This window comes from Leguminivora glycinivorella, chromosome Z, assembly GCF_023078275.1.
Source record: "Leguminivora glycinivorella isolate SPB_JAAS2020 chromosome Z, LegGlyc_1.1, whole genome shotgun sequence".
NCBI classification, from domain to species: Eukaryota; Metazoa; Arthropoda; class Insecta; order Lepidoptera; family Tortricidae; genus Leguminivora; species Leguminivora glycinivorella.
The window spans coordinates 48,983,454-49,010,754 of record NC_062998.1 but is presented as its reverse complement, the minus strand read 5'-3'; the positions used below and the strand labels follow the sequence as shown (position 1 = coordinate 49,010,754).

Below are 27,301 nucleotides of genomic sequence, written 5' to 3'. Positions count from 1 at the left end.
TCCCAAACAACTTGTATTGTTATTTTGACTACTGATGATTTACAGGTCACTTAAAGAACTCAAAGTGTCTTTAAAAAAGTATATTATGAAATTACTAACCTTGATGACAGAGGCAACACAACTTGCAAGGAGTTGATAGTATCCAATGGGTAAGACTCCTTCAAAACTGAGTTGGTAGGGTCCGTATAACACAACAACTTCTGCTCCGACAACACACAAAACCTACTCTGCGTGTTCTTGAACAAATCCTCAACACCACCAGACACCACCTTAGTCAATGTACCACTGAAGAATTGCACCGGAAGGCCATTTACTGGCGGTCTCTCTATCGTATCCACTTTAGGAACAACCACTTTAGAACTTTTGTTCAACACATTGTCCAATTTTAACATGCTTGAGAACTTCTGCATAACGGAATGTGTGCTGGTCGATCTGTCTCCAGCTTTTGGTAATGTGTCTGCATCGTTAACAAACCAGTTGGAATTGTTGTCCTTGTCTACCGTTACTACTTTTTCATCTTTCGTCTCATTCTCAGGAAACAGGCTATCTGACCTCTCCGGGGGTGTAGGAGGATTGTAATATTCACTGTCCCGGAAGTCAAACGTCTCATCTGAGTTGTCTGAAGTAACTATAGTACCATAAGTATCTCCTATTAAGAATGATTCCAATAATATTAGCTCATTGCTTACTCCATCATACTTTGGTGCCGGTTTACTTGTATTTAATGGATCAAACTCATAAATTGTACTTTTGCTGGGTCTCTGAGCTTTGTTACAATTTGTACTTGTCTTGGTGCTTATGGTACTATGCGGCAGTGTCCAGTTTTCATACATTGAGTTTTGTCTCATGACCCCCATGCTCTCTCTTTTCTTCCGTCTTTCTGGTACTTCCGGTGCTGATTTTATGCTTACAATGCTGTTTGCTCTTGAAGGTTTTGGTGTGTCATACGTTAACTGCTCGTGTTCTAAATTGGTATAGTTGTTTTGGTCGGATTCTCTGCTGTCATATGAAAAATTACTGACAGTGTCCGTGTTGGAGTCTGAATTTGTAGAAAATAATGAGAGATCATCAAAATGGGATGCATTCAGGTTGAGTGATGGCAATTCTTGGCCAGTTTCGTTTTCCGCTTTATACCTCTTCTGTTCTAAGAGTGGTGAATGGAACTGTATGTTGTCAAAGAGACTGACATCCACTACTGGCATGGAGACACAGCGCTGGTCCTCTGTTTCCTCCAGAGAGTCAGTCTTTTTAACTTTTCTCAGTTTCATACCTGCATTCCTCGTGCCTTCTATGACGGACTTGGTGACGGAGTCTCGCACCGCCCGCGACGTTGTGAGGGTCTTCTCCAACGTACCTTTGGCGAACTTGGACCCATCCTGAATGGATTTCTCTATCTTCTCGTTGGCCGACCTGGCCGAGCTGCTCACTTTCAACGCCACGTCCTCGGATATCTGTTTAGACACTGAACTTATGGACCTGAATATGTCCGAGGCTGAAACTCTATCGTTCGTACTGATTTTGGTTCTCGGCAATGGAACTGGTCGCTTAAGCGGATCATTTTGTGGCAGAAATGCACTTCTCGGCTTCGGAACCGGTGGCGAATCCATCGGGATCGGTACACTATCACTGAACAACTATTTAGACGACGATAACATTGCTAAGCCATTATACAAGTTTCATAAACAATGTGACGAGTGACTCACAGGGCTAAACAAACCACTTCTTTATTATGTTGACCCAATTATGTCGTCCACTCTTTACAATAATACAAAGATATGTATCGGTCGTGTAAATAACTAGATTATGATCACTGAAAAGACGCTAAAATTAATCAAAAGCAAAAGTATATTTTTTAAAAACTTCCAACAATTCGACGTTGAGTAACTCTGGAGAACCGCGTAGCGTAGCGCTAAGCGCAGACGCAGAGCGCAGCTGTGTGCCACAGACCACAGACCACAGATGAAAAAAAATCTGTAGACAGATAGTTGCTGACCCAATGCTGACAACAGGTTGCGAATTGTTTTACAAGCTTTGTCAATCATACCAATATAATAAAAAATAACTATGAGGGCTTATTACATCTATTCTTTCGGCAGACTTTTTCCAGCATTTTCTACTTTTTTAATATGATAATAAGAATCATTAACACACAAACTATTTTTACCGTACAGAGTGGTAGTAGTACAAGTTCTTTTTGCTCGCTCTATTGCGCATAAAATAAAAAGTGAAAATAATATCTTGATTCTTGAGTATACAGTTATCGTATGCTACGTATTTCATTTTTCATTTTGTTACCTTGTTCATTTTATTTGTTGATGATCTTTTCGTTTACGTGATTTATGATGATGATATTTACAAAGCGCCTACAAGTCCCAGGCCTATTTATATGCATAACTCGTATCGATTTAACACTTCCTTCGGTTAGGTTTTAATTCATCGCCACTACTTTGGAATTTCCTCTTTACCTCATTTTTGTAAGTGTGTAGCAGTCGGACCTTATTTTAACTGCACGGGAAGCATGGTCGCGCGATAGACGATAAAATAGCAGGCCGTCCCTATCGCACTATTTGTAAGTGCGATAGGGACGGCCTGATATTTTATCGTCTATCGCGCGACCAACGACCATGCTTCCAGTGCAGGACACCCTAGTGCACCCTAGTGATTCTTTGTTGCTAACTTTTTAGGCTAAATAACAAGAAGCTAAATGAACATCAGAAATATAAAAAAAGATAACAGCTGTCTGTCACTTGACACATTCAAAATTTTCGTATGAGAAAATAGAGAAATAGCAATTTTTGTTAGTTTACTTAAAAAAATTACCAAGTTGCAGTTTCATGGACATGTTTAATTTGTCAACGTAACTTGGTAATATTCATATAGTGCTTTGTTATTTCTATGACTTGTGATAGAATTTCAAGGTAAGTTACATTTACACATATCAAAACAGCCGCACCTGCTGTAAATTCTATCATTTTTGCTTGAAAGCGGTGTTATATTATAGTAGTTGGAATACCAAGTATCTAAATAAACAATAGTGAATGTTTCTGGAGCATTGTTATGGAAAAATTATCTGATATTATGCAATAACCTATGACCATGATTTTTTGAGGCCTCGAGGTTCTCGCGACATTCTTGCCGCCCACATTGCGACTGCAGATGGCATTTAACAGCTTTATTAATTTTTGCTATTGTTTACTATGTATATATCATCATCATTATCCTTTAAAGTTGCATTGCACATTCATAATACGCAGTTATTTTTTCTAGTAATTAATTAAAATACAATGGAGGAGTGACTTGTCAATTTGCCTTATTGTCGTAAGGTTTTCTTAGCATAATTAGCTTTGATTTTGAAAAGACCCCCTCAAATATGCTTCATGTAACTGAGGTTTCTGCTAATCTGTAGCTTAGCAATGTACTTGCATGAAAATATTCCTCATAGAGCATTCTTTTGAATGCAAAAACTGACAATGTATTTGGTTTGTATTTAGTTGGTTAACTGACAAATGTTTTAACTACCCAAAAATTTACAAATTATTTATTTACATTTCAATAAGTACCTAAAAGTACAGAGTATAAGATCTCTAAATCTGAGCCTATCTTTAGCTGAACGTAGGCTCAGATTTAGAGATCTTATACTTTAACATCTTTGGTAAAACATATTATAGGTCTACAGTTTATCTAAAGTGCTGAACAATGTTCAGCTAAAGACTTGTTCACCACTTTAGATAAACTGTAGACCTATAATATGTTTTACCAAAGATGTTAAAGTATAAGATCTCTAAATCTGAGCCTATCTTTAGCTGAACATAGGCTCAGATTTAGAGATCTTATACTTTAACATCTTTGTTAAAACATATAGGTCTACAGTTTATCTAAAGTGGTAAACAATCTTTAAAGATTGTTTACCACATTAGATAAACTGTAGACCTAATATGTTTTAACAAAGAGCTAAAACAAGGCCCACAGAACTTTATTTATATAGAAGAAACAAGTTCATCTATTTGTATGAGCGTGTCAAATTTTGTACTGAAGTTGTTTCTTGCCTTAATTTTAAATATGTCTCAGGCTCTTGATTGTTCATAGTCTGAGGTGGGATGTTTTGATTATCTTCATTAATATTACAAATAAATGTTCATTTGACACGCTAAGTAGGTATATATGACATCTTGACAAGGCCCATGTAGGTGGGAGTATCTCATTAATAACAAATGGCAAACATTGTGCAAGCTAAGTTTAAATAATAACTCTCATTGTTACACTGTGTATAACTGTATATGCCCAATTTTGAATGCAATGTTATGACTCTGGTGTTCAATGTGATAAGAGGGAAAAAAGACATTTTATTTAAATTCATGCACTACACTTTCTTAGTAAAACTTATAAAAAATGCAACAGAATGGGAAGCTTTGGGATACTTGTTAAGTAGGCTGTCTTCCGGAAGTTTTCTGTATACCATTGCTGTTTATAAATGTTTTATTTAGGTTTATAATAAAATTAATTTAGTTTTACTTGTAGGTTAATTAGTGTGTTAACATTTTGTAACTATTTGATACCTTTAAAAAGATTAAAAAGTTTGGTAGACTACAATACAATAGGCTACTTGCCTCCTAGTCAAATCAGCTTCTTTTTAAGAACTGTCAAAACGAATTTTAACGACTTGCTAATATGGAATTAATATGAAATCGAATTGAGTGACGTCACGGTCAATTCAGTTACTTTATATATTTCTACCTGACTTATTAAATAGAAATACGATTTAAAAATAACTTCTGCACATGATGTACTAATAATTATCTGATGCTTTATTTCGTGCATGGTATAAAATATTTTTCTCAAACATGCAATGAAATATTGTCTTTACGTTCCTTAAAATGGGCTGGGAAGTATCGCTTTTTGGGCGCAACAACTCGAGAGGACAGAAAGTAACTTTTTTTATAAAATATTGTCCTTTAGAGCATTTTTTTTTTTATTTCATTGTATGTTTGAGAAAAGCACTATACATGCCTCGGTGTGAAAACGGATTCCCGGCCTCGTATCCCTATCCGGTATATACCCACTTGGCCGGAAATCCTCATTTTCCCGGCCTCTGATGTAATGTACTATTATTTTAAGAACAGTCAAGTTCTCTATCTTGCATCACATTTTACTGCCTACATTACTAAATGATTATTCATCACCATCAGTCATCATTAATTAGTGACAGATAATTACATGCATTGCCAAATTATTTAACATATAACCTGTTGTAAAACTAACAATCCAATGAGTCACCTTTCTGGTTACAGTTGATGGTCATAAATGGCATTTCATTCCAATACTTACTGCATATTTAATTGGTTTTAACAGCTAACTTGGAAAGTGACAAATTTTCCTAATAAAAATATTTGTATACCTGACATTACCTACCTATAATTTATACTAATTTGCTACCACGTCTTTAACTGCCTTTACAAGTAATATAATAATTCTTTAAGATCAATAGGTAAGTGTGTCATATATCATAAGGGCCCTCCCCTTGATATTTTTATTCATTGACAAAGGTGGTTTTTTAACGACGCAAAAACGATGGGGTGATATAAGTTTGACGTGCCTGTCTGTCTGTTTGTCCGTCTGTCTGACTGTCTGTCTGTCTGTCTGTCTGTCTGTCTGTCTGTCTGTCTGTCTGTCTGTGTGTGTCTGTCTGTGGCATCGTAGCTCCCGAACGGATGAACCAATTTAGATTTAGTTTTTTTGTTTGAAATCTGAATTAGTCGGGAGTGTTCTTAGCTATGTTTCATGAAAATCTGTCCACTATGTCGGGGGTAGTTCGGTTGTGTGATAATACTTTTGACACTTGCTACTTACGATTAGTGGTAATCATATGAACTCTCAATAAGCACTGATCATTGTTTAAATGGGCCAACTGTGAACGCTTACATACTTCTCCATAAAATGACACACTTATCCGTATTGACCTTACTATATTTATATGATGTTACCTACTATAAAACTCCCGTGAGACTCATACATATTTAAAAATATTTTAAGCGGGTTACTCACGTATTAAGTCGATATAGCGTTCGACATGTTTCGGTTCAATTTCGAGAACCTTTCTCAAGAGTAGCGACCCCGCCTTTACATGTCGAGAGCGCGCGCTCTCGACATGTAAAGGCGGGGTCGTTACTGACAAGTATCTATGTAAATAATGTATTAATCAACTAATTGCAGGCGATGTCGCACATTAACGACCTAATTGGCGTGGTCCGGGGCCTGCGGTTGGTTGTGGAGGCCGGGGCCAAGCTCCAGCAGGAGAACGCTAGAATCATCTGGAATAATTCCACCATCAAGGCTTTCGCTCAAACCTGCCCTACTAACCCCATATCTAACATCAAAGTTGGTCCAGACTTTGGTAAAGAGCTGTTTGACCGGGCCTCCGTTGTCGCTCAAGGCTTCAGACAGTATGCAGTAATGAATGTTCCCAATTTCACAACGAATTCAGAGACCAGAGCTGCCATGGATCCGAAGTTACAGGAAGAAATAGAGGAGCTGAACAGAGAGTTCAATCGGACGTTTGAAAGTTTGGAGCAAGCTCAGTTGCGAACGGAACAGCTGAACGATAGGATTCAAGTTCCATTGGAGAGTGTGACGCGGAAGGTCGAGACGCGTGCTCCTGAAATCTTGACTGAACTTAAGCCTGGCAGTGTTAGTTCGGGAAAACCAAAACCTGTTGCGAAGAAAAAGATTCGAGTAGCGGTAAGTGCATGCCGTTTTTAAACTATGTATGTAATTCAGTTCTTTGGTAATCATGAAATATTACTATGTTAAAAAACCGGGCAAGAGCGTGTCGGGCCACGCTCAGTGTAGGGTTCCGTAGTTTTCCGTATTTTTCTCAAAAACTACTGAACCTATCAAGTTCAAAACAATTTTCCTAGAAAGTTTTTATAATGTTCTACTATTGTGATTTTTTTCATATTTTTTGAACATAGGGTTCAAAAGTTAGAGGGGGGGACGCACTTTTTTTTCCTTTAGAAGCGATTATTTCCAAAACTATTAATATTATCAAAAAACGAGCATAGTAAACCCTTCTTCATTTTTAAATACCTATCCAACAATATATCACACTTTGGGGTTGGAATGAAAAAAAATATCAGCCCCCACTTTACATGTAGGGGGGGTACCCTAATAAAACATTTTTTTCCATTTTTTATTTTTGCACTTTGTTGGCGTGATTAATATACATATTGGTACCAAATTTCAGCTTTCTAGTGCCTACGGTTACTGAGATTATCCGCGGACGGACGGACGGACGGACGGACGGACAGACAGACATGGCGAAACTATAAGGGTTCCTAGTTGACTACGGAACCCTAAAAACAATGAATCAATTAATCAACACAAAATTGACAAAAACAAACTGCAAATGTCCAACACCATACAACACAAATGCCTCAGTCTTTGTTGTGCTTGTTCCATTATCAGATGTACTACTGGATCTCAAGCCGGTAATCGACTAAAGTAACAATATTTCCGTAGCTAAGCGAGAATTCGAAGCCCCGCGTGGTCCCATCATCGCGTCTCGGGCGAATGTTTTCGTTCGGCTCACTGGCCGCCGGTCTCGGAGTCGGCACGGTGGCTCAGTACGCGCGGAACACCATCCAGTCCGTTACCGGCAAGACGGATGACTCGGCGAACACGTTCCTGTATCTCCCGCCAATGCTGAGAGGATTGTGGATACGCTGTGTAAAGTTAGAGGTGAGATTTTACATTTACAAAACCTTGTTATTAGGTTCCAGTTCGTCACGGGTTAAGCGAATGATGAATAGAACAACATCCGACGACCGCTCTGGCTCAGTCGGTAGTGACCCTACCTGCTGCGCCGCGGTCCCGGGTTCGAATCCCGGTAAGGGCATTTATTTGTGTGATGAGCATAGATATTTGTTCCTGAGTTATGGATATTTACTATGTATATAAGTATGTATTTATCTATTTAAGTATGTATATGTCGTTGCTTAGCACCCATTATAGTACACAAGCTTGGCTTAGTTTAGGGCTAAGTTGATCCGTGTAAGGTGTCTCCAATATTTATTTATTTATTTACTTTTCTATAAGTACGGGCGCCAATGGCGACGTCTAGTGTCGAAGCCCAAGATCCACTTTTGTCTTTGGTCTCAGAGCTAGCGCAGTAAGCAACTATCTTGTACAAAATATATCCCGGACTGACGCTAGCAAAATGCACCAGCGCTATAACAGTTAAAATAAGTTCTTATAAAATTTCCATTTTGCACATTAAGGAAAAAACCCTTGAGGTTTGGAACGCCACATATTTATTGTTACCAAAAAATCATTTGAAAACCAAAAAAATGTGCTTTATATTGATCTCACATGATTTTATAGTACACATGTTCCGTTACATTAACACATTTACAAGAACAAAAATGTCTGAACCGTATTGAAATATTTTTGTTCGAGCAACTGTGTAGACTTTATCACCTGTAATATTAATATTGATTTTTCTGTTTCATCAGGAGCGGCGCTAAAGCTGAAGCTGCTCAGCATAAAGCCGTTCAGTTTAGGTTGAGAGAGAGGGACGGAGCTATGGAACTGCTATAGCTTCGTCCCTTTCTCTCAACAGAACTGCAACGCATATTGAAGTGCGGCAGTCGGCTGACTTTATGCCCTCGTAAGTCGAACAGGTCAGTTGATGTCACTTTTATTATTGATTTTCTGTTTCATCAGGAGCGGCGCTAAAGCTCGGCCAGCTGCTCAGCATCCAAGATGACACGGTCATATCGCCAGAACTGCAAAGCATATTCGAGAGAGTGCGGCAGTCGGCTGACTTTATGCCCTCGTGGCAAGTCGAACAGGTCAGTTGATGTCACTTTTATTATTATATGTTATATTGTCAAGTTATCTAAACAGGAGCGGCGCTAAAGCTTAGCCAGCTGCTCAGCATCCAAGATGACACGGTCATATCGCCAGAACTGCAAAGCATATTCGAGAGAGTGCGGCAGTCGGCTGACTTTATGCCCTCGTGGCAAGTCGAACAGGTCAGTTGATGTCACTTTTATTATTATGTTATATTGTCAAGTTATCTAAACAGGAGCGGCGCTAAAGCTAGGCCAACTGCTAAACATCCAAGATGACACGGTCATATCGCCAGAACTGCAGCGCATATTCGAGAGAGTGCGGCAGTCGGCTGACTTCATGCCGTCGTGGCAATTGGAACAGGTTGGTCCATGTCACTATCACTAGTCATCATAGGCCACAGCATCTTTAACAGATGATTTTTGCAGCGACTTTCACGAGGTATGTGCGCCGACAGAGATCGGAGTTACGGCGCATCTTTTCCTATAGCTGTAAAGTCCAATGGCAGCACACGCACTGCACGAGGAAGTCTGTCTGGGTTCATACGTAAAACGTGGCCACCGCAGTCTTCGCTGTTTTAGAGTAGCAGTGATGCTGTAACAGCCGGCACAGTCGAGAACCCTTTCATTTGTAATGCGATCCCTCCAAGTGACTCCGAGGATCGTACGTAAGCTGCGCATGTGAAAAGCATTCAAGCGACGCTCTTGCCTAGAGTAGGTTGTCCACGTTTCAGATGCGTACAGGAGGATGCTTAGGACGCATGACTTGTAAACAAGGATCTTGGTGGAGAGTTTCGGCTTGCTGTTATTCCAGACTCGAGCCTGAAGTTTCCCAAAGTTGGAGGCAGCTCTTCCTATTCGACTGTCAATCTCGCGTTATTGCATAGCTTGCAGTGGATCTAAGGTAACAAAAGTTCTCGACAAAAGTCATCCCCAAGCATAATATGGGGTATTTGGTCTGTGCCTTGAACAAGGACCACAGTCTTTTTATTGTTCACTGACATTCCAAAAGTTGACACCCGTTGCCCATATTCTGTGTTGGCAATCAGCGCCGCGTCATCTGCATATAGGGTTCTCTGGTTAATAGATGGCATCTGTTTTTCTTAGACTTTAACAGACGGATGTTGAAAAGGCTCCCGTCTTTTCTCGTATGCAGATGAACTCCGACGTCACAATCCTTAAATGCCACTAAGAGAAGAACAGAAAAGAACATGCCGAAAAGTGTTGGAGCAAGAACATTCGTTCATCAAAGGACAGAGTTATCTTCAACTTCCAGTACTTATCGTGTTATGTGACTTACCCGCCAGTAACTCTACTTACTCTACTAATAAATAACGAATATAAACCATATTTGTCAGCAAAACAATTACTTTGACAGCATCCGTCATAGCCAGTTTAGCGGTTATTGGCGTAGCGGCAACCTTCAAATCTAGGGCGAACACGCATCTTCTGGGCGAACTCCTTCCATCGTAGGGCCTTTTGTAGCTGTGGTCAAAAGTGTGCAAAATATTAAAAAAAAAGTGGACACGACGGCACACTAACAGTGCTTTTGGCGTTCAACGGGCATCATACCACATAGTCTATTGCAAATTATTAGCACATGTTACCGATACCTTAATTGTTACCGATTTTGAGTATCACACCTTTTTTGAGCCATATTGAAAAAGGCCGTTTTTAGAAATTTTTGATTGGCTCTAGCGTCTTTTAAAATAAAAACCGGCCAAGTGCGAGTCGGACTCGCCCACCGAGGGTTCCGTACCTACAAAACTATTAGGTACTTTTACGTTACTCACATAAGTCTAAAGACTGGGCTAGGCTAGAAGTATAGGTTCTCTAATGAGCATAATTGTGTTTAGCGCCATCTCTCGACGAATTCGCGAACTAATTAGCACAGCTTGCGTGAGGTCTTTTATAATGTTAACCAAATTCAACATTTTTTATTTTATTTTAAAGTAGGTGTTTTATGTAAAATTTCGTAGCTATAAATTTTAACACCTTTATTCATAAACGTAGACTAAAGTTATCCAGCCGATAAAGTTCGTTTATCCCTTTCTATCACACCAATACGTCGGAAAGGGACAACCGAACTTTATCGGCTTGATAACTTAGTGTACGTTTATGAATAACGGGGTGAGTATTACCGTACTGTAAAAATGTAATGTATAGTTGTATACGGATTAATGAATTTAATATAGATAGGTAATTATTGATATGTGGCAAAACGAAGGAAATTGTTTACACCTTCGCAATAAGTATCTAATGATATTTTTTTAATTTACCATGTTACTTCACGTACCTACTTAGGTACTTATTTTAAAAACTCTGAAAATGTCTATTGAGTTTCTGTCGCAGACCACCATGTGGCTTCTGCATATTCTGCGCTGTGATAGAGTTGCCATAGTAGGTATGTATACCTATATTGTATAATAGGCAATAAGAGGCAAAAAACATATTGTGCTAAAATATTTAAAATACCTACAGTCATTTCCGAAACGTGTGAATTCATGTCAATACTTTCTTTTATCAGTATTACACAGAGTAGGTAAACGTTTCGTGGCAGCGGCAGCGCACACTGCAGAGAGCGCACGTGGACACCGGCGCGGCGCCACAGAATATATAATAGCACAAGTAAAGAAGGCCCACTGCTTTGATGTTTCCGACATGTCGCCTTTTTAAATACTTACAACATTCTTACAAAGAAACGAGCCGCACGTGCGCGGCGTCCGGTGATAGGGTTACCAATGGATCCAAACGAATTAATACTCACATTAAATGTTATATTATTATATTCAAGTCTTGAGTACTTTCTAGGTATATACGCTGTATTTATATATTTTTGTTCAAGGTTCCAACATCACAAGCCTTATTGAACTTTTCCGTGGGACTTAATCAGTAGTAGATCTGTATAAGAATATCTTTTGGTATTAATTTTATTCAATATGTCTATTTAATTAAGTATTATTAGCCATTCCACCCGCGGACATCGCTTAAAAAACCTCGCGACGTAAAGTAACAATAGAAAGTGCGAACGTGCATTCCGTGAGAATGTGCGCCACCCCTGAGTAGCTCGCGGCCACAGCTCGCGGCCGCCAGGATATACTTGTAGCGCGGCGATAGGATAGCGGAGTGAGCCGCCCCTGGCGGCGCCAGCGGGCGCGTCTGTGTGCGTGAGCTAGGTATGCATACAACTACAACTGCTGTAGGCACCCCCCCCCCTCAGCGCGTCCTCTGCGGCGCGGCGATAATCACCTAGCCCTAAGGCCCTGGTTTCTCTGGCCCGTCACACGCGCCCGGCGGCGTTTGGAATGTTTGGATGTGAGCCGCATGTGCCGCTGTGCCACACGCTGTCGGTCGCGGGTGCGTGGGTTTTCTGACCCTTGGTCACCCGTCGTCGGCGACGGAACTCAGAAGCTCTGGTAGACTGATTTTTGAACTGTTGTGTTGTGCTCTGATCAAAATGAATGCAAAAATACTTACATTGTAATTCTTAGAGGAAGAAGATTATACGCGACTTAATCCGTTTCCATATAAATATTGATATTACCCCAAAAAAAGAGACAGTCAAACGATATTTTTGTATGAAACCGGCAAAAAGAAAGTGAAATTTTTAACTTGGTACTCAAACACTTTCATTGTAGTAAAGAAAAATTTACATCATATATTCGATTAAGTATATCGAAAACAGTTCACAGAAGTACAATTCATCCATTGAATTACTATGTACCAAGGACCATTTAATACTAGACTGATATAGCCCATACAAAAAAGCGTACCCCTGAAAAAAGCTTAGTTTTTGCTTTAAAACTAGATGGCGTTGTTTCGTAACCCGGGAGTGGAAAAAAACATATTTTCACACATATGTTTACTTGTTTTTATATTATACTATGAATAACTATCAAAAAACTTTATTTTAATATCAAAATATTGGCTCAAAACATAATTTTTACAAATTATATTTTTTGGTCGGCCTCGACGTAGTTGTGATCGCTTCGCTGGCTAAGTTTGTTCGCATGTTGTCTAACTATTGCCAAATAAAATGACTAGATGACGTTGGTGGACTAGGAAAATGTCACATCCGTTTCGTTGTTCATTAATATAATATACCTAGTGATAATAAACCTATATGTTGAGCTCAAATACGTTCAACAAAACGCAATCATTGTGCCAACAGATGTGACATCCAGTGACATCTGACATCCATGTCACATCACAAATGTCATTGTATGATTTATTGAATATTCATAATATATGGATATTAAATATTTTAGAATCGCAGCAGCAATGCGAGTAGAGATACAGAATTAATAACTGTATAAATTAATAATTGTATGACCAATGACCTCATACATAAAATTACCAGTTTAGGTGATAGAAGGCGAATCCAATTTGTAAACATTAAATTTAATGTGCTAAGGAAAAGAATCTTTCCGATTTTCAACGGGACACGGCTGAAGGGGCGAGCTGGTTTCGACTGCGCCCATGCATCTCAATTGTCCAGAAAGTTCATTCGAAGATCATTTTGCTTATAATAATCTGAGTAATCACAGTGAATGGTTTGACAGTATTTCAGCTAACATGTAGAGAGACTTGCTAGCTTCGTCGGTCAGGCTTCGTCTTGGACACAACGCCGATAGTTAGGCCGCCAGGTGTGGCACTTTGGATTACGTTTTTATAATAAATTAATGATAGTTTGTATTGTTTTGGTAATATATTTTCTACTCGTATACTATACTCGTTTGGTACTCGTATAAACCTAAACTGAGATAATAAATGAATAAAAGGAAATAATTAGTGAAACTCTGATATAAGTAGGTAATAATTAATGAGACTAAATGCGTTTTCACATTATCCGATCCGATATCGGATGTAGGACTGATACCCCATACATTACAGGCGCTATCTTGGATTTTTTCCATTTAAATCCTTCCGACATCCGATATCGGATCGGATAATGTGAAAACGGACTAAGACAATAGATACCTTGTTAGTGTTATATACCTATGCCTATGTATATCCCACCAAAAACATTCTGTAAAAAATAGCCGTCTCGATGGAGCTGCTTGTTTATCTCTAAAAAGTAATGAAATCTACATAAAGTTCCTTACTGCGATTTCTTTATTATTATAGTTAACTAGCCTTTGCCCGCGGCTTCGCTCGCGTTAAATTCGAAAATCTCTCCACAAACTTCCATCCTCCATTCTAAGGAAGTGGGGGGATATAAAAAGAGACAAAAAGTAGCCTATGTCACTTTCCATCCAGTCAACTATCTCCACTTAAAAAATCACGTCAATACGTCGCTCCGTTTTGCCGTGAAAGATGGACAAACAAACAGACACACACACTTTCCCATTTATAATATTAGTATGGATGTTGTATGACTTGGCCGTTGAAGTGTAGCGGTGCTGGCGACAGATTGGTGATAAACTTCTTTATACCCTTGTGTATAAAGAAGTTTATAAGTTTCATATTCGATGGTCCGAGCTAAGGTTCGTAAAGCCATGAAGCCGAGCTGATAATCATTGACGCTAAACGCCGATCGAAACGCAGTCTGAAGTGGGTGATAAACGTACGATACGAGCAGGTATGCGTACTTATGGCTCGACCACCTTTTTCGATTGTGTGTCACCGTAAGTACGCGTAAAAACCGCTGCGCATAGTAGTCGACCATCCAACGCGTACTTGCTCGTACGCCTATCACTATCACCCACTTGACGTCGCGCCAACACTTTATGGAAAAAGCGGGTTTTCGACAACTACCAATAAGATTTTAGACATTCAAAAATCTTCAATAATACTCAACTGTTTCGGTCGCACTCGTTCAAATATAGGATAGGATTGGTATGAGCGAGACGGTCAGGAGATTGATTGTCAACATGATATCTATCATAAACACCGTTCGAAATGGCCTCATTAAAATCTAAATTTTAAATATATTGAAAGTAATATTACTAATCATTGACGTCACGCTCAAAATGAAAGAGATAGAAAATTTGACAGTATGGTACTCTTTTGCATGATTGTCATAATTCAAAATAAGAACGATGGTTTGCGTTGTAAACAGGGACTGAAACATGACACGGGCCCCTAGCGTCATCTATATACTTTTCACTGTATCACTTGTAATGCCGTTGAACTACCGCGTGCGTATTTAAAAAAAAAACGACATTTTTATTCAAATGACACTCTTAGTGACATCTAGTGACATAGATTTACGGCTGCCAACGGGGTACGGTATTTAGTATGGACTCTGCTGGTCCTTTATAATCGTCCTTGCTATGTACTAAGTTACTAACATACTAGAAATTACACCCCAAACAAAGTCTGTGCTCCGGCCGGCAGCGCGCGGCGCATGCGTGGGGAGGTACCGTGTCATAGAGTAAGTGCGTTTTCACATTATCCGATCCGATATCGGATGTCGGACTGATATCCCATACATTACAGGCGCCATCTTGGATTTTTTCTATTGAAATCCTTCCGACATCCGATATCGGATCGGATAATGTGAAAACAGCCTAAGACTTGACCAATGACCACCTAGACGCGACACTCTTAGTGTAGACCTTTTTTTATACTTTTTGTAAAATACTAACCCCCTTATTCATAAACGCACACTAAAGTTATCAAGCCGATAAAGTTCGTTTGTCCCTTTTCGGTGTATTGGTGTGATAGAAAGGGACAAACGAACTTTATCGGCTTGATAACTTTAGTGAACGTTTATGAATAAGGGGGTAAGCAGTTTAATTTTAGCACTATCATACATTGTGCTATGTTTAAGTTCTACTAAGTGAAACAAAAATACATCATTGATTTTTTTCATATACCTACTTTAATTGCCCTTGAAGAAAATCATAGGTTATTATTGTATGAAAATATCGATTACAACTCGTGTTAGAACTGTGTAGTATTCATAAGTATAACGTGAAATAAATTTTACATTTCTCTTTTATATATTACAAACAGAATATAATCACAATTACTTTACTTCATTACCTACATGTCAAGTCTGTGCGATTATGATGCGATTAATCTATGATTTCGTTCAACAAAATGGCAGCGATAGCTTCGCGTTTGAGGAGCGCGTCCCTTCATTGAAATAATTACTTAAATAAAGATCGATTAACATAGCGTGTATACTAACCGATGAAATGTGACACGTCAGTTTTATTCGATTTTCTCGTATGGCTTAAACAGCATCTTGTTGCGCAGGAAGGCATTTTTACATTTTCTTTGTGTGCAGGCAGAAACATAAGTCCAATGGACTTATGTTTGTAGCGCAAACGTTTTGCTCGCAGTGTCCTCTCTAGTATTACCTCAATGAGTTCATCATTATCTTTAGTGAAGTCAGTCATTTTCCATATCAAGACGCCACCCGCCGTCCGTTGCTATTGTACAAAACGAATACAGACCGTCGCGTGCGGCGTGTGACCTTCGCCCGTCGAACCACCCGCCACTGGGGACGTTTCAAAGAAACCACCCTCAAACATTTCCGAACAAAACATTCGAACGTCGTCAGTCGCGGACCCGCGTAAAAAACCACAACACGTTCTTTGAACATTGGTCAAGTGCGAGTCGGTTTTCGACTTTTCCATACAAAGAACTCATGAGCGCCTGAACGACTGTGATGGCAAAGTTAACTTTTCGCACTTTCAAGACTTTACGTATATATCTCGGAAACGATAAGAGATAGAGCAAAATGGACTTCAGATTTGGGCTGTCGTTGCCACAAATTCTATGTTTTCGTCAACAGAGACCTTTTTTGGACCGATTTGAACAAAATTTTGCTCAGTCCACTTACAAACGGTCTTAAGCGCCTCCTTTTTAGTAGGAACTTAAGTCATTTTGGCAAATGAAAAAAAAATTGAACAATTTCTAAAAAGAAAAAGACAGAAATGAATTTCTTTCTACCTGTCCATCACGCTTACAAAATTTTAAGACGTTTAGTAACTGCTTGCAGCGTCAGTGAGTGAAAATCTTAATTTGAGTTTTTTCTCGTAAGTCCGACTTACGCTTGACTGTAGATTTCTAATAGGTTTTCCTGTAATCTACAGGTAGAGGGCTATCTCGTGTATTTTTTGAAAATTTTACGCTAAGTAGTTTCGGAGATAAGGGGGGGGAATGGTCATTTTTTGTCTATTTTCTTAAATTACTTCTAAAGTACCAAAATTAAAAATTAAAAAAAATATATTTCGAATGCTCATATAATGCTCTTTTATTTGATATATAACATAATATAGTTTTAATAACTTTGATTTTTGATTTTCAAGTTTACCCCCCAAAAGTGACCCCTATGATTAAATTTCATTTAATTAAATTACATGTCCGCCTTTGGGCCACAGGTTTACATATGTGTACCAAATTTCAAGTAAATCGGTCCAGTAGTTTCGGAGAAATCGGCTGTAACAGAGGGACAGACAGACACACGAGTGATCCTATAAGGGTTCCGTTTCTCCTCTTTGAGGTACGGAACCCTAAAAATAGCAAAAAATCAAAATGGTTTGATTTGATAATAATAATCTATGTTGAAAAAATCATTGCTCTATCTTCAAAAACCAGGGAGGAAATAGTCGAGAGCGTTTGTATGGAGAATTGACCTGTATCGTATCGTCTTAATATTACTAATTATTATGTTTTGTTGGTAGGTGATGGCAGCACAGTTGGGAGCAGATTGGCGAACAAAAGTGCAGAATTTCGAGGATAAACCATTCGCAGCCGCCTCTATAGGTAGGTCGCTATAACAAGAGATAAAGAACACCGATCGCCAGGGTAAATAATGACAAATCTTTAGGCTAAACTTTTGGTAACCGAGTGCGGGTGGGCGGCACTTTAGCGGGAGGCAAGGAATGGCCATACAACAGTATAATAAAGAGTACTATCGTACAGTATGGCCACTCGCGCTCCCCACTGAAAGTGCCGCCCACCCCCTCTCGGTTACCACACAGTTACCGCCTGTCAAAAACTCGAACAGTCGACCTGTCACATTTCACTCACACAAGCATGGTACGCGTTCACGTACACGAGCTTAGACTGTGTGCTAGGAACGCGCCTCTTCATATATTTGATCGCCAGTGTCCGAGGCGTGGCCATACTGTACGATAGTACTCTTTATTTTACTTTATGAATATTTGCAGGCCAGGTGCATCTTGGCGGTGCTACACAACGGCATGGAGGTCGCGATGAAGGTTCAGTATCCGGGTGTGGCTAAGGGCATCAACAGTGACATTGACAACCTGGTCGGCGTGCTTAAGGTAAACGGGACACATGTGGATCAAGGAACGAACAAATCAAATGTTTCAACTGAAATAGAGAGCCATATTTAAAAAAAAATTGAAATGTGTCAAACAGACAGACGGACAGAGTCGCACCATGCCTGTTGTACCATTTTAAAATATAAATATATAGAACATTCTTACACAGATTGACTGAGTCTGAGTAATGAAATGAAATGAAATGAAATATTTATTTTCCAAGTAGGCATAATACAATGCGCTTATGAACGTCAAATAAAGCTACGCCGGCTTAGAAGGCTTGTGTTGCAGGTACTTAGACAACGATATATATAACATACAAATACTTATATACATAGAAAACATCCATGAGTTCCATGACTCAGGAACAAATATCTGTGCTCGTCACACAAATAAATGCCCTTACCGGGATTCGAACCCGGGACCGCGACGTAGCAGGCAGGGTCTCTACGCGCTGGGCCAGACCGGTCGTCAAATTTTGGTACGGAACCCTGTAAAGCAAAGAGGATTGAGTATTATAGAGAGTTACTGTCAAAGTAAAATGTGTAATCACAGTGCATAGACTGCCATCTCTCGACACAAACTTAAAACTTTTGAACCTCAGTTTTGACAATTTGGCTCATATTCTTGGCTTGATAAGTGTTAAAATGTCAAATATTAATATTCCCTCAAACGTCGCCATCTACGTCTCCGTACCTTTTTCTGTATGGTTTTGAGGTACGTTTCTTTCTTACCCCCTTATTCATAAATGTACACTAAAGTTACCAAGCCGATGAAGTTAGTTTGTCCCTTTCTATCACACCAATACGTCGGAAAGGGAGAAACGAACTTTATCGGCTTGATAACTTTAGAGTACGTTTATGAATAAGGGGGTTAGACTTTATCTGTCTATACGGAGTTACATATGTCTTTGCTATAAAGTGATTGATACCTCCAGTGTCATTCGGTGTTCATCGCTGAAACCTTAAATCCATGACCTTGACAATGATTTGCACCACTATGCATTTAAGGGTTAAGAGTTAGCTCGTTTAGGGCCACGCACTCCCGCTTAATTCAAGGTTAGTGGGTCGTCAAATCCCATATAAAATGGGGGGTTAAATGGGGCGTTCGGTGGTGCAAGTGACCCTTATACAAACAACTAGCTAGATTGCTTTGATACTTTATACTAAAGAGGATCGAGTATTATAGAGAGTTACTGTCGAAGTAAAATGTGTAATCACATTTCATAGACTGCCATCTCTTGACACAGGCTTAAAACTTTTGAACCTCAGTTTTGACAATTTGGGCCATATTCTTAGCTTGATATGTTTTAAAATGTCAAATATTAATGTTAGCGCCATCTAGCTGAGCGTACCTCAAAGGTGTAATGCCATCTAGGCCACCGTACCTTTTTCTGTATGGTACTGAGGCACGTTTTTTTCTTAGACTTTATCTGTCTATACGGGGTTATATGGGTGAATCACTTTTTTCTTGCTTGTTATTGCCATGGTTACGGTCCCCTGGGTCACCCTGGTTTTATGCAAAATTATGCTACTTTAATAATGCAAACATGCAAGTAGTCCATGTTTGTAGATGGCCCATTAAGAAAGGGATGTATTAACAACAGAAAAATGCTTGTTTGCATAGTTTAAATAGCATAATTTTGCATAAAACCAGGGTGACCCAGGGGACCGTAACCATGGCAATAACAAGCAAGAAAAAGGTGATTCACCCATATATGTCTTTGTTTATATTTACTGTGCAATAAAATAAATCAATGCCTTTATTTAATTTATGAAACAACATCATGGGTTTTCATACAAAACTTGTTTTTACAGGCTAGATACACCTACCTAGAAAATTCCAAAATATGGTTAAAACTAGCTTTTGCCCGCGGCTTCTCACGCGTTAGAAAGAGACAAAAAGTAGCCTATGTCACTCTACATCCCTTCAACTATCTCCACTAAAAAAAATCACGTCAATTCGTCGCTCCGTTTTGCCGTGAAAGACGGACAAACAAACAGACACACACACTTTCCCATTTATAATATTAGTATGGATGACGTTCTGTTACATAAGATGGTATAATTCAACCATTCAGCGATTGCCTGTGGCACGGCTACTGAAAGTTTTGCCTGATATTACCTACGCATAAAATTCTACTTCTATTTGTGACTGTTATTATTGTTTTAGGTGTGGAACGTGTTTCCAAAAGGGATGTTCATAGACAACATAGTGGAGGTGGCCAAAAAGGAGCTAGCTTGGGAGGTGGACTACCGGCGTGAGGCAGAATGCACTAAACGGTTTAAGACACTCCTCGCGCCCTATCCTGAGTACTTCGTACCTGATGTCGTTGGTAAGACCGCGTTTTGTTTTCATTTTATCAATCTAGTTTTTTTAACACTCGGCGCAAAAATGAAGCTGTCTCATAGTTTGACGTGTCTGTCGTGTCTGTCTGTGTCTGTGGCATCGTAACTCCGAACGGATGATCCGATTTAGATTTAGTTTTTTTGTTAGTTGCCTGCTCGTTCACTGAAAAGATCGCTCCCAACTAGAACGATCTCCGAAGTGTACTAGTTCGTTCCTTTAGGACATTTAGTACAGTAGTACACCGAGAGAGCGAGAGACAAATTGTGCATATGGCGTACAGTAACGCTCGCTCGTACTAGCCGAGAGCTGATCGGCCGTTTTCGCGCGCTCTCGGTCCGAGTCAGTCGGTTCTAGTTCAGTTGCGGTCGGGACACACGGATCGCTTTGCTGTCATTGTCACTCCTCGGCTCTTCGCTCCTTTCGCTCCCATTCTGTTGCGCGTGTGTGAGTGTCTAAATGTACTAGAGAGCAGAATCATTTGGGAGTAGTTCGGTCTAGTACAGTGTTGGGAATCGTGTCTTTTGTACTATTACATGTACTACACAAGCCTACTGAATTAGCCATGTTTGATGGAAATCGGTCCACTATGTCGGGAGTTTTTTTCAAAATTTGAATTTGTGATTAGGTTATTTGTCTGGTAGTGAATTGTGTTAGAGAAATTTTGTCTAACCACAGAGGATTGAGTATCATAGAGAGTTACTGTCAAAGTAATATGTGTAACACAGCGCATAGACTGCCATCTCTCGACACAGATGGCGCCACAAAAAAAATGTCTTATAACTTTCGATTTTTGTAGATGACGTTTGTCGCTTTTGACATAGATTTACGGCTCGGAATTGACATAATGTGTCTACAAAAATGTCAAAGGCATTTATTAGCGCCATCTAGCCGAGAGTTCCCCAAAGCGTTGTAACGCCATGTAGGTCACCGTACCTTTTTATCTATGACTGTTAGGTAACTTAACAAATCGTTTTTTCAGACGAGCTTTATCCGAACTGATACGGAGTTACATATGTCATTGGTCTAACTTAACAAATCGTTTATTACAGACGAGCTTTGCGCACGAGAAGTGATAACAACCGAACTGATAGACGGCGTGCCGCTAGACAAGTTTTTCGACGCTCCGTACGAGACTCGATACGACATCGCGTACAAAATCATGCAACTTTGCTTGCGAGAGATGTTCGTACTGCGATGCATGCAGACCGACCCCAACTGGGCCAATTTCTTCTACAACCCTAATACTAAACAGGTATAATATAGTAAAAACCTTAGTAACATAAGTTAGGGCCTTTTCAGAATTTGGGACCCCCAATTACCGTAAGTTGTTAACAAAAATTAACTCACTGTCAGTTTTGTGACGATAATTAAGTTTGAAATTTCAATTAAAATATTGTTTTTGTTTTACATAAACTTTAAACAATCCACAATGTTAAATTTTTAACAGATTTTATGCTTAATTCGGCATTGGGATATGGGTTTTGTGGCGTAGGCGAGAGGCTGACAACCTGTCACTGCAATGTCACAGTTTCGTTTTCTGTCAACCCCTTATTTGCCAAGAGTGGCACTGATACTTTAGTAGTTTCATGTGCTCTGCCTACCCCTTCATGGGATACAGGCGTGATTGTGTATATTGTATGTATGTATGTATGTATTGTTTTTGTGTTAATTACATAAACTTTAAGCTATAATCTACATTCAGAATGTAAAAAAAAGTAATTTTTTAGACAGATATTATTGCTTGATTGTCGGCACAAAACTGACAGCAAGTTAATTTTAGTTAACAACTTACGCTAATTGGGGGGATCTAAATTCTGAAAATGCCCGTTAGTAACTTACTTGGTACAAAATATTTAACGTAGTACAAGATTATGCAGCGTTGCTCGCGAGAGATGTTCGTCTTGCGTTGCATGCATACCGACCCCAATTAGGCCAATTTCTTCTACAACCTCAATACTAAACCACATAACACCCCACGAAAGTTGATAAGGCAGACATTTGAAAGATGTGTCGCCGGTACGGGACCGTGCGATCTGCAAAAGTTATCCAGATTCATCAAAATGTTACGACTTCGGACGCAAGGCCCTCCGCCGATTGGTTTTGATCTAATAAAAGCACTCATCCCATCACTGGTCAGAGTTCTGATTGCATGTATTAGCTCTAGAATTACCACAGTTATCCAAGTAACTGAGTAAGATCTAAGGAACCAAAACTGATATATTGAGCCATTCGCGGTATCGCCTTAATACGGCTTGCACTGAGACATGCCACCCGTTGGGTTGGTCTGTGTACTAAACACAGTGACAATAACATTTCCCAGGTGATCCTGCTAGACTTCGGCGCGACGCGCGAGTACTCGAAAGAGTTCATGGACCAGTATATAGAGATCATAAAGGCGGCGTCAGACGGCGACCGAGACGCCATCTTGCGGATGTCCAAGGAAATGAAGTTCCTTACCGGATACGAATCTAAGGTACGGTACAATAAATAGTACTATAAATATACATATTATAGAACATTCTTACACAGATTGACTAAGTCCCACGGTAAGCTCAAGAAGGCTTGTGTTGCGGGTACTCAGACAACGATATATATATAAATTATATAATATACAAATACTTATATGGGTTACCCTCATCTGGCAGAATAATTTTAGTCCGAAACACACTTCACATAACATGTTTCGCAGAAACACTTTCAGTCGAATGGTAATTTTGCAGAAAACTTACTTGGCATTATTACTACCACGCATAAGACACATTTGGCAGAATATTGTTTTACAGAACATTACTTTGGTCGACTTTGATTTAGCATAATTGTATGTACCATAATAATCTCATAGCATAATATTACATTAGCAGAATTATTACTCGCTATCAAAAAAGAAAAGCTGCCCCAGAGTATCTTGCATCCCCAACACATCCAACTCGCTATCAAATAGCAAATTGCAACTTTATGCCGCCTAAATATTCATCATCATCCTCCTTGCGTTATTATTTTGCACAATGGGAGCCTGGGGTCCGCTTTGACAATAATCCCAAGATGGCTGCACTAGTTTTACGAAAGCGACTGCCATTGTTCCAACCCGAAGGGACTAGAACCTTATTGGAATTAGTGGTCATCAACTTATGAAAACACTGGCAGATATCGTCATTTCGCACATAAGTGAAAAACTCATTGGTACAAACCTCAGAACGAAAGTCGCGCGCATACCGAGGCTACCAGCGCTTATGCCGCCTAAATAATGCACAAATATTATCTGCAAAAGTATTGTTCGACTAGAAGACTATTATGGTCATCAACATTATGACAACAGACGATTCGGTATTACAAAAATCAAGAAATGATTTATGCCAAAGCATATTCTGTGTAAGGTGTTTCTGCCAAACGTGACTTACAAGAATACGAATCAAATATATGCGTAAAAAGTTTCTGCCAGATAATAGTGAACCTACTTATATACATAGAAAACATCCATGACTCAGGAACAAATATCTGTGCTCATCATCATCATCGTCCTTGCGTTATCCCGGAATTTGCCACGGCTCATGCGAGCCTGGGGTCCGCTTTGACAACTAATTCCAAGATTTGGCGTAGCCACTAGTTTTACGAAAGCTACCTCTTACCTTCCAACCCGAAGGGTAACTAGGCCTTATTATAATTAGTCAAATATCTGTGTTCATCACATAAATAAATGCCCTTACCGGGATTCGAATCCAGGACCGCGGCTTAGCAGGCAGGGTCACTACGTGCTAGGCCAGACCGGTCGTCGAACGTGTCGACCCGAGAGTATACCCGCGGAGTGAGCCGCCCCTGCTATAATTTTTAGCAATAACCTCTTACACACAGATGTCATATATACCATAGATCAAGCAAACGTATCTACTTATTATTTTCTTGCCCCCTTAAAAATTAAAATCTTAACGATAGTCTAAATACCATGTCAGTAAGTACTTCACTTCATTATACTTCAGAGTAGCGATTATTTTACAATTTTATTTAAAGGTCGGGTATAAAATATTAATAATCCTTATATTACCTTCAATATTAGGTATGTCACTTGTAGCTTTAAATACACTAACTTGAGCAGCACCCTCGGCAATTTGAGGGTTCGGCCCTGTCGACTGTCATTTTGAAGGCCAAAAATGTTATTATTTGTTTGTTTAAAATGTTCTTATTGTAACTAATCATTTTTTTTAAATATTAAAGTGATTGTATGTTGTTCTTAATACTAACGTAATTTTGTTTCCAATCTATATTCTCAATTTTCGTGATAATCTGTAAAAATCGTGAACATGACCCAAAACAGCACCTAGAGTTTTTTTGGATACCATACCGTTTGAAAATGTATCTATACGAACTTTTTTTATTGATGTTACTAACAATACTTAGCGTGTCAAATGAACTCAGTGAAATCCACTGAGTTGTCCGTCTTTACTCGCAGCTTGCAGCTTTCGGGCGTCAATTTTTGTAAGTTGAAGTCAATCAAAACATAAAAAATGCCTCGTTACGTGATATTCAATTGCAACAACACAAAAATTATGAACAATCAAGAGCCTGAGACATATTTAAAATTACAGGCAAGAATCAACTTCAGTACAAAATTTGACACGCTCGGCCCCTATACAAATATATGAATTTGTTTCTTCTATCTAAATTAAGTTCTGTGCTCTTACATATCTCATTGTCACAGATAATGGAAGAGACACACGTGGACACAGTGATGATAATGGGCGAGGTGTTCACCAGCACAACAGGCGAGTTCGACTTCGGCACCCAACGCACCACCCGCAGGATCCAAGCCCTCGTCCCCACTATACTCACCCACAGGCTCTGCCCACCTCCCGAGGAAATATATTCCCTACATAGGAAACTTTCTGGGGTGTTCCTACTTTGTTCTAAGATGAAAATTAAGATGAATTGTAGAGATATGTTCCAGGAAATTTATGAGCAATATAAGTATAGGTAATGAGGGCTTATAAGGTAACCTTTAGTTAACTCTGCATTTTTTATTTCAATTTTTGTCTTGTTTAGTAAAAAGTACCGACCATACTGACTTTCAGACTTTGTCCGCCGCCCTAGGAAATATATTCCCTACGTAGGAAGTTATCTGGGGTTTTCTTAGGGCCAGTTGTATCAACCACATTTGACAGACACATCATCGTCACGCAGCAGACGTCTATGTGACTTCCCATTCGATAAAATTTAACGAGCGCTTTAACGGTGACAGACGTGTTGGTGCAATGGTTTGATGAAAGTCAAGATGAATTTTATTAATTGTAGAGATATGTTCCAAGAAATTTATGAGCAGTACAAAGATAGGTAATAAGACTGCAATAAGACTGTCTTACTCTGCATTTTTATTTCGGATCTTTGTCTTGTTCAATTAAAGTAACTTGTCTCTTTGAAATATGCTGAAGGTAAAAATGAATTATAGAGTTAAATATGTTCCAGGAAATGTATGAGCAATATACGGATAGGTAATGAGGGCTTTAGTACTATAATAACATGTAACTAACTGCATTTTTAATTTCAATTGTCTTGTTATGAAATAGTAACCGCCCATACTGACCCAGTGGATTTATCCAACGAAATGCTGTTGTTTGTTGTTGTCCTTCGAAACGTGTCGTAACGAAATGTTGTGTGTTGTTGTCGTTCGCCACGAACCGTACTCTTGGTTAAGAGTTAGATGAGATTTTCTTCTTGCCATTTTTTATGAAATGTGATATTTTTGAAAAAAAGTATGCTGTTTCTACTCAGAATCACTAGCTTTTTCAATCGTAGTAGCTAAAAAAATTGTCCCAAACGATTTTTTCTTATTTTGTTACCATTTTCCGTACATGTTGTGTGGAGTAACAAAAGAGGAAAGTAACAAAAATGTATGAAAATTCTGGGACACTTTTTGTCTCCCAGTGAGATTGAAAGTCCTCGTGATTCTGAGTACAATCGACCTAAAATTCCCTAAAAAAATAAAATAAAAAAAATAGGAAATGTTCAGATCACGTATTTTGTAAAACCTGACCAGAGATATATGACTGCGCGCCATGTTGCGGAATCTCATTAGAACTATTTACTTCATACTAAACTGAACTGTCACCGTATACATCAGAATAACAGCGCCCTCTCGACAATAGTCATATATTTCTCTCTCGACAATGGTCAGGCTTTATGTCTATGGGTTATATTGGGAGCTATATGGGTGAACTTTTTGTATAATAAAAGCGTTGAAAGGAATTTAATGAATTGATTAATATAAGTCAGGAGAAAGTAGCTATTTTTTTGTTAAATACTTTTCTAATAATCCCTAATGGGTGGGACACAAATAATAACTACCTCTATTAATAAAATAATGAATTAGTATTGAAGTATTTATTAGGGGATACACTTTTGTATGCGGATTTCTGCAGTATGAGATTTGAGTGTAAAATAATGTTGATTAATTATAATTTCTGTAACAATGTGTAAATAACTAATAAAGTTATTAACTTATATTGGTATTCATTTTCATCGTTGAACCCTTTTCAGGCATTCTATTCTAAACATTGTAATTCAGGATACAAATTAGATTGTACTTTTTCAAAAAGTGATTCGCCCTAAAATCTATCGGTAATACATCACTATTTAGGATTTTGTATAAAACTTTCTAGATTGGCAGGGTCTGAGAAATTAAATCAATATAACCTAAATAAAATGATTTATTTGATAACATGATATCTACAAAACAATAACTTCACAACTATTAAAACACTTATACAGATACAATACACATATGAAATTATAAATTGGTTTGAAATAAATTCTTTGTAAGAAAAGTACCAGAGCTAGAGACCTGAATGTCCTATGGCACTGGTCCCATCGCGA

General features: G+C 38.9%; 2 protein-coding genes across 2 annotated transcripts in view; one reads left to right on the top strand and one right to left on the bottom strand.

Moving 5' to 3' along the window:
• LOC125240671 (arf-GAP with Rho-GAP domain, ANK repeat and PH domain-containing protein 2) overlaps positions 1 to 1,929 on the bottom strand; it is a 48,910-nt gene extending 46,981 nt beyond the window's left edge. Inside the window, exon 1 of the mRNA XM_048148678.1 lies at positions 100 to 1,929. Coding sequence (XP_048004635.1) covers positions 100 to 1,607 — 1,508 coding nt within the window. The 5' untranslated portion in view covers positions 1,608 to 1,929. The remainder of the gene's footprint in view (positions 1 to 99) is intronic.
• Positions 1,930 to 2,748: 819 nt separating this feature from the next.
• On the top strand, positions 2,749 to 26,270 carry LOC125240673 (atypical kinase COQ8B, mitochondrial). The gene is given in 11 exon segments (XM_048148680.1): positions 2,749 to 2,918; positions 6,211 to 6,735; positions 7,516 to 7,683; positions 7,686 to 7,734; positions 8,719 to 8,846; positions 17,486 to 17,571; positions 17,980 to 18,091; positions 20,264 to 20,426; positions 21,490 to 21,692; positions 22,761 to 22,913; positions 25,134 to 26,270. Coding segments are annotated over 10 exon segments (1,860 nt in total). The 5' UTR covers positions 2,749 to 2,918; positions 6,211 to 6,213; the 3' UTR covers positions 25,410 to 26,270.
• The last annotated feature ends 1,031 nt before the right edge of the window (positions 26,271 to 27,301 follow it).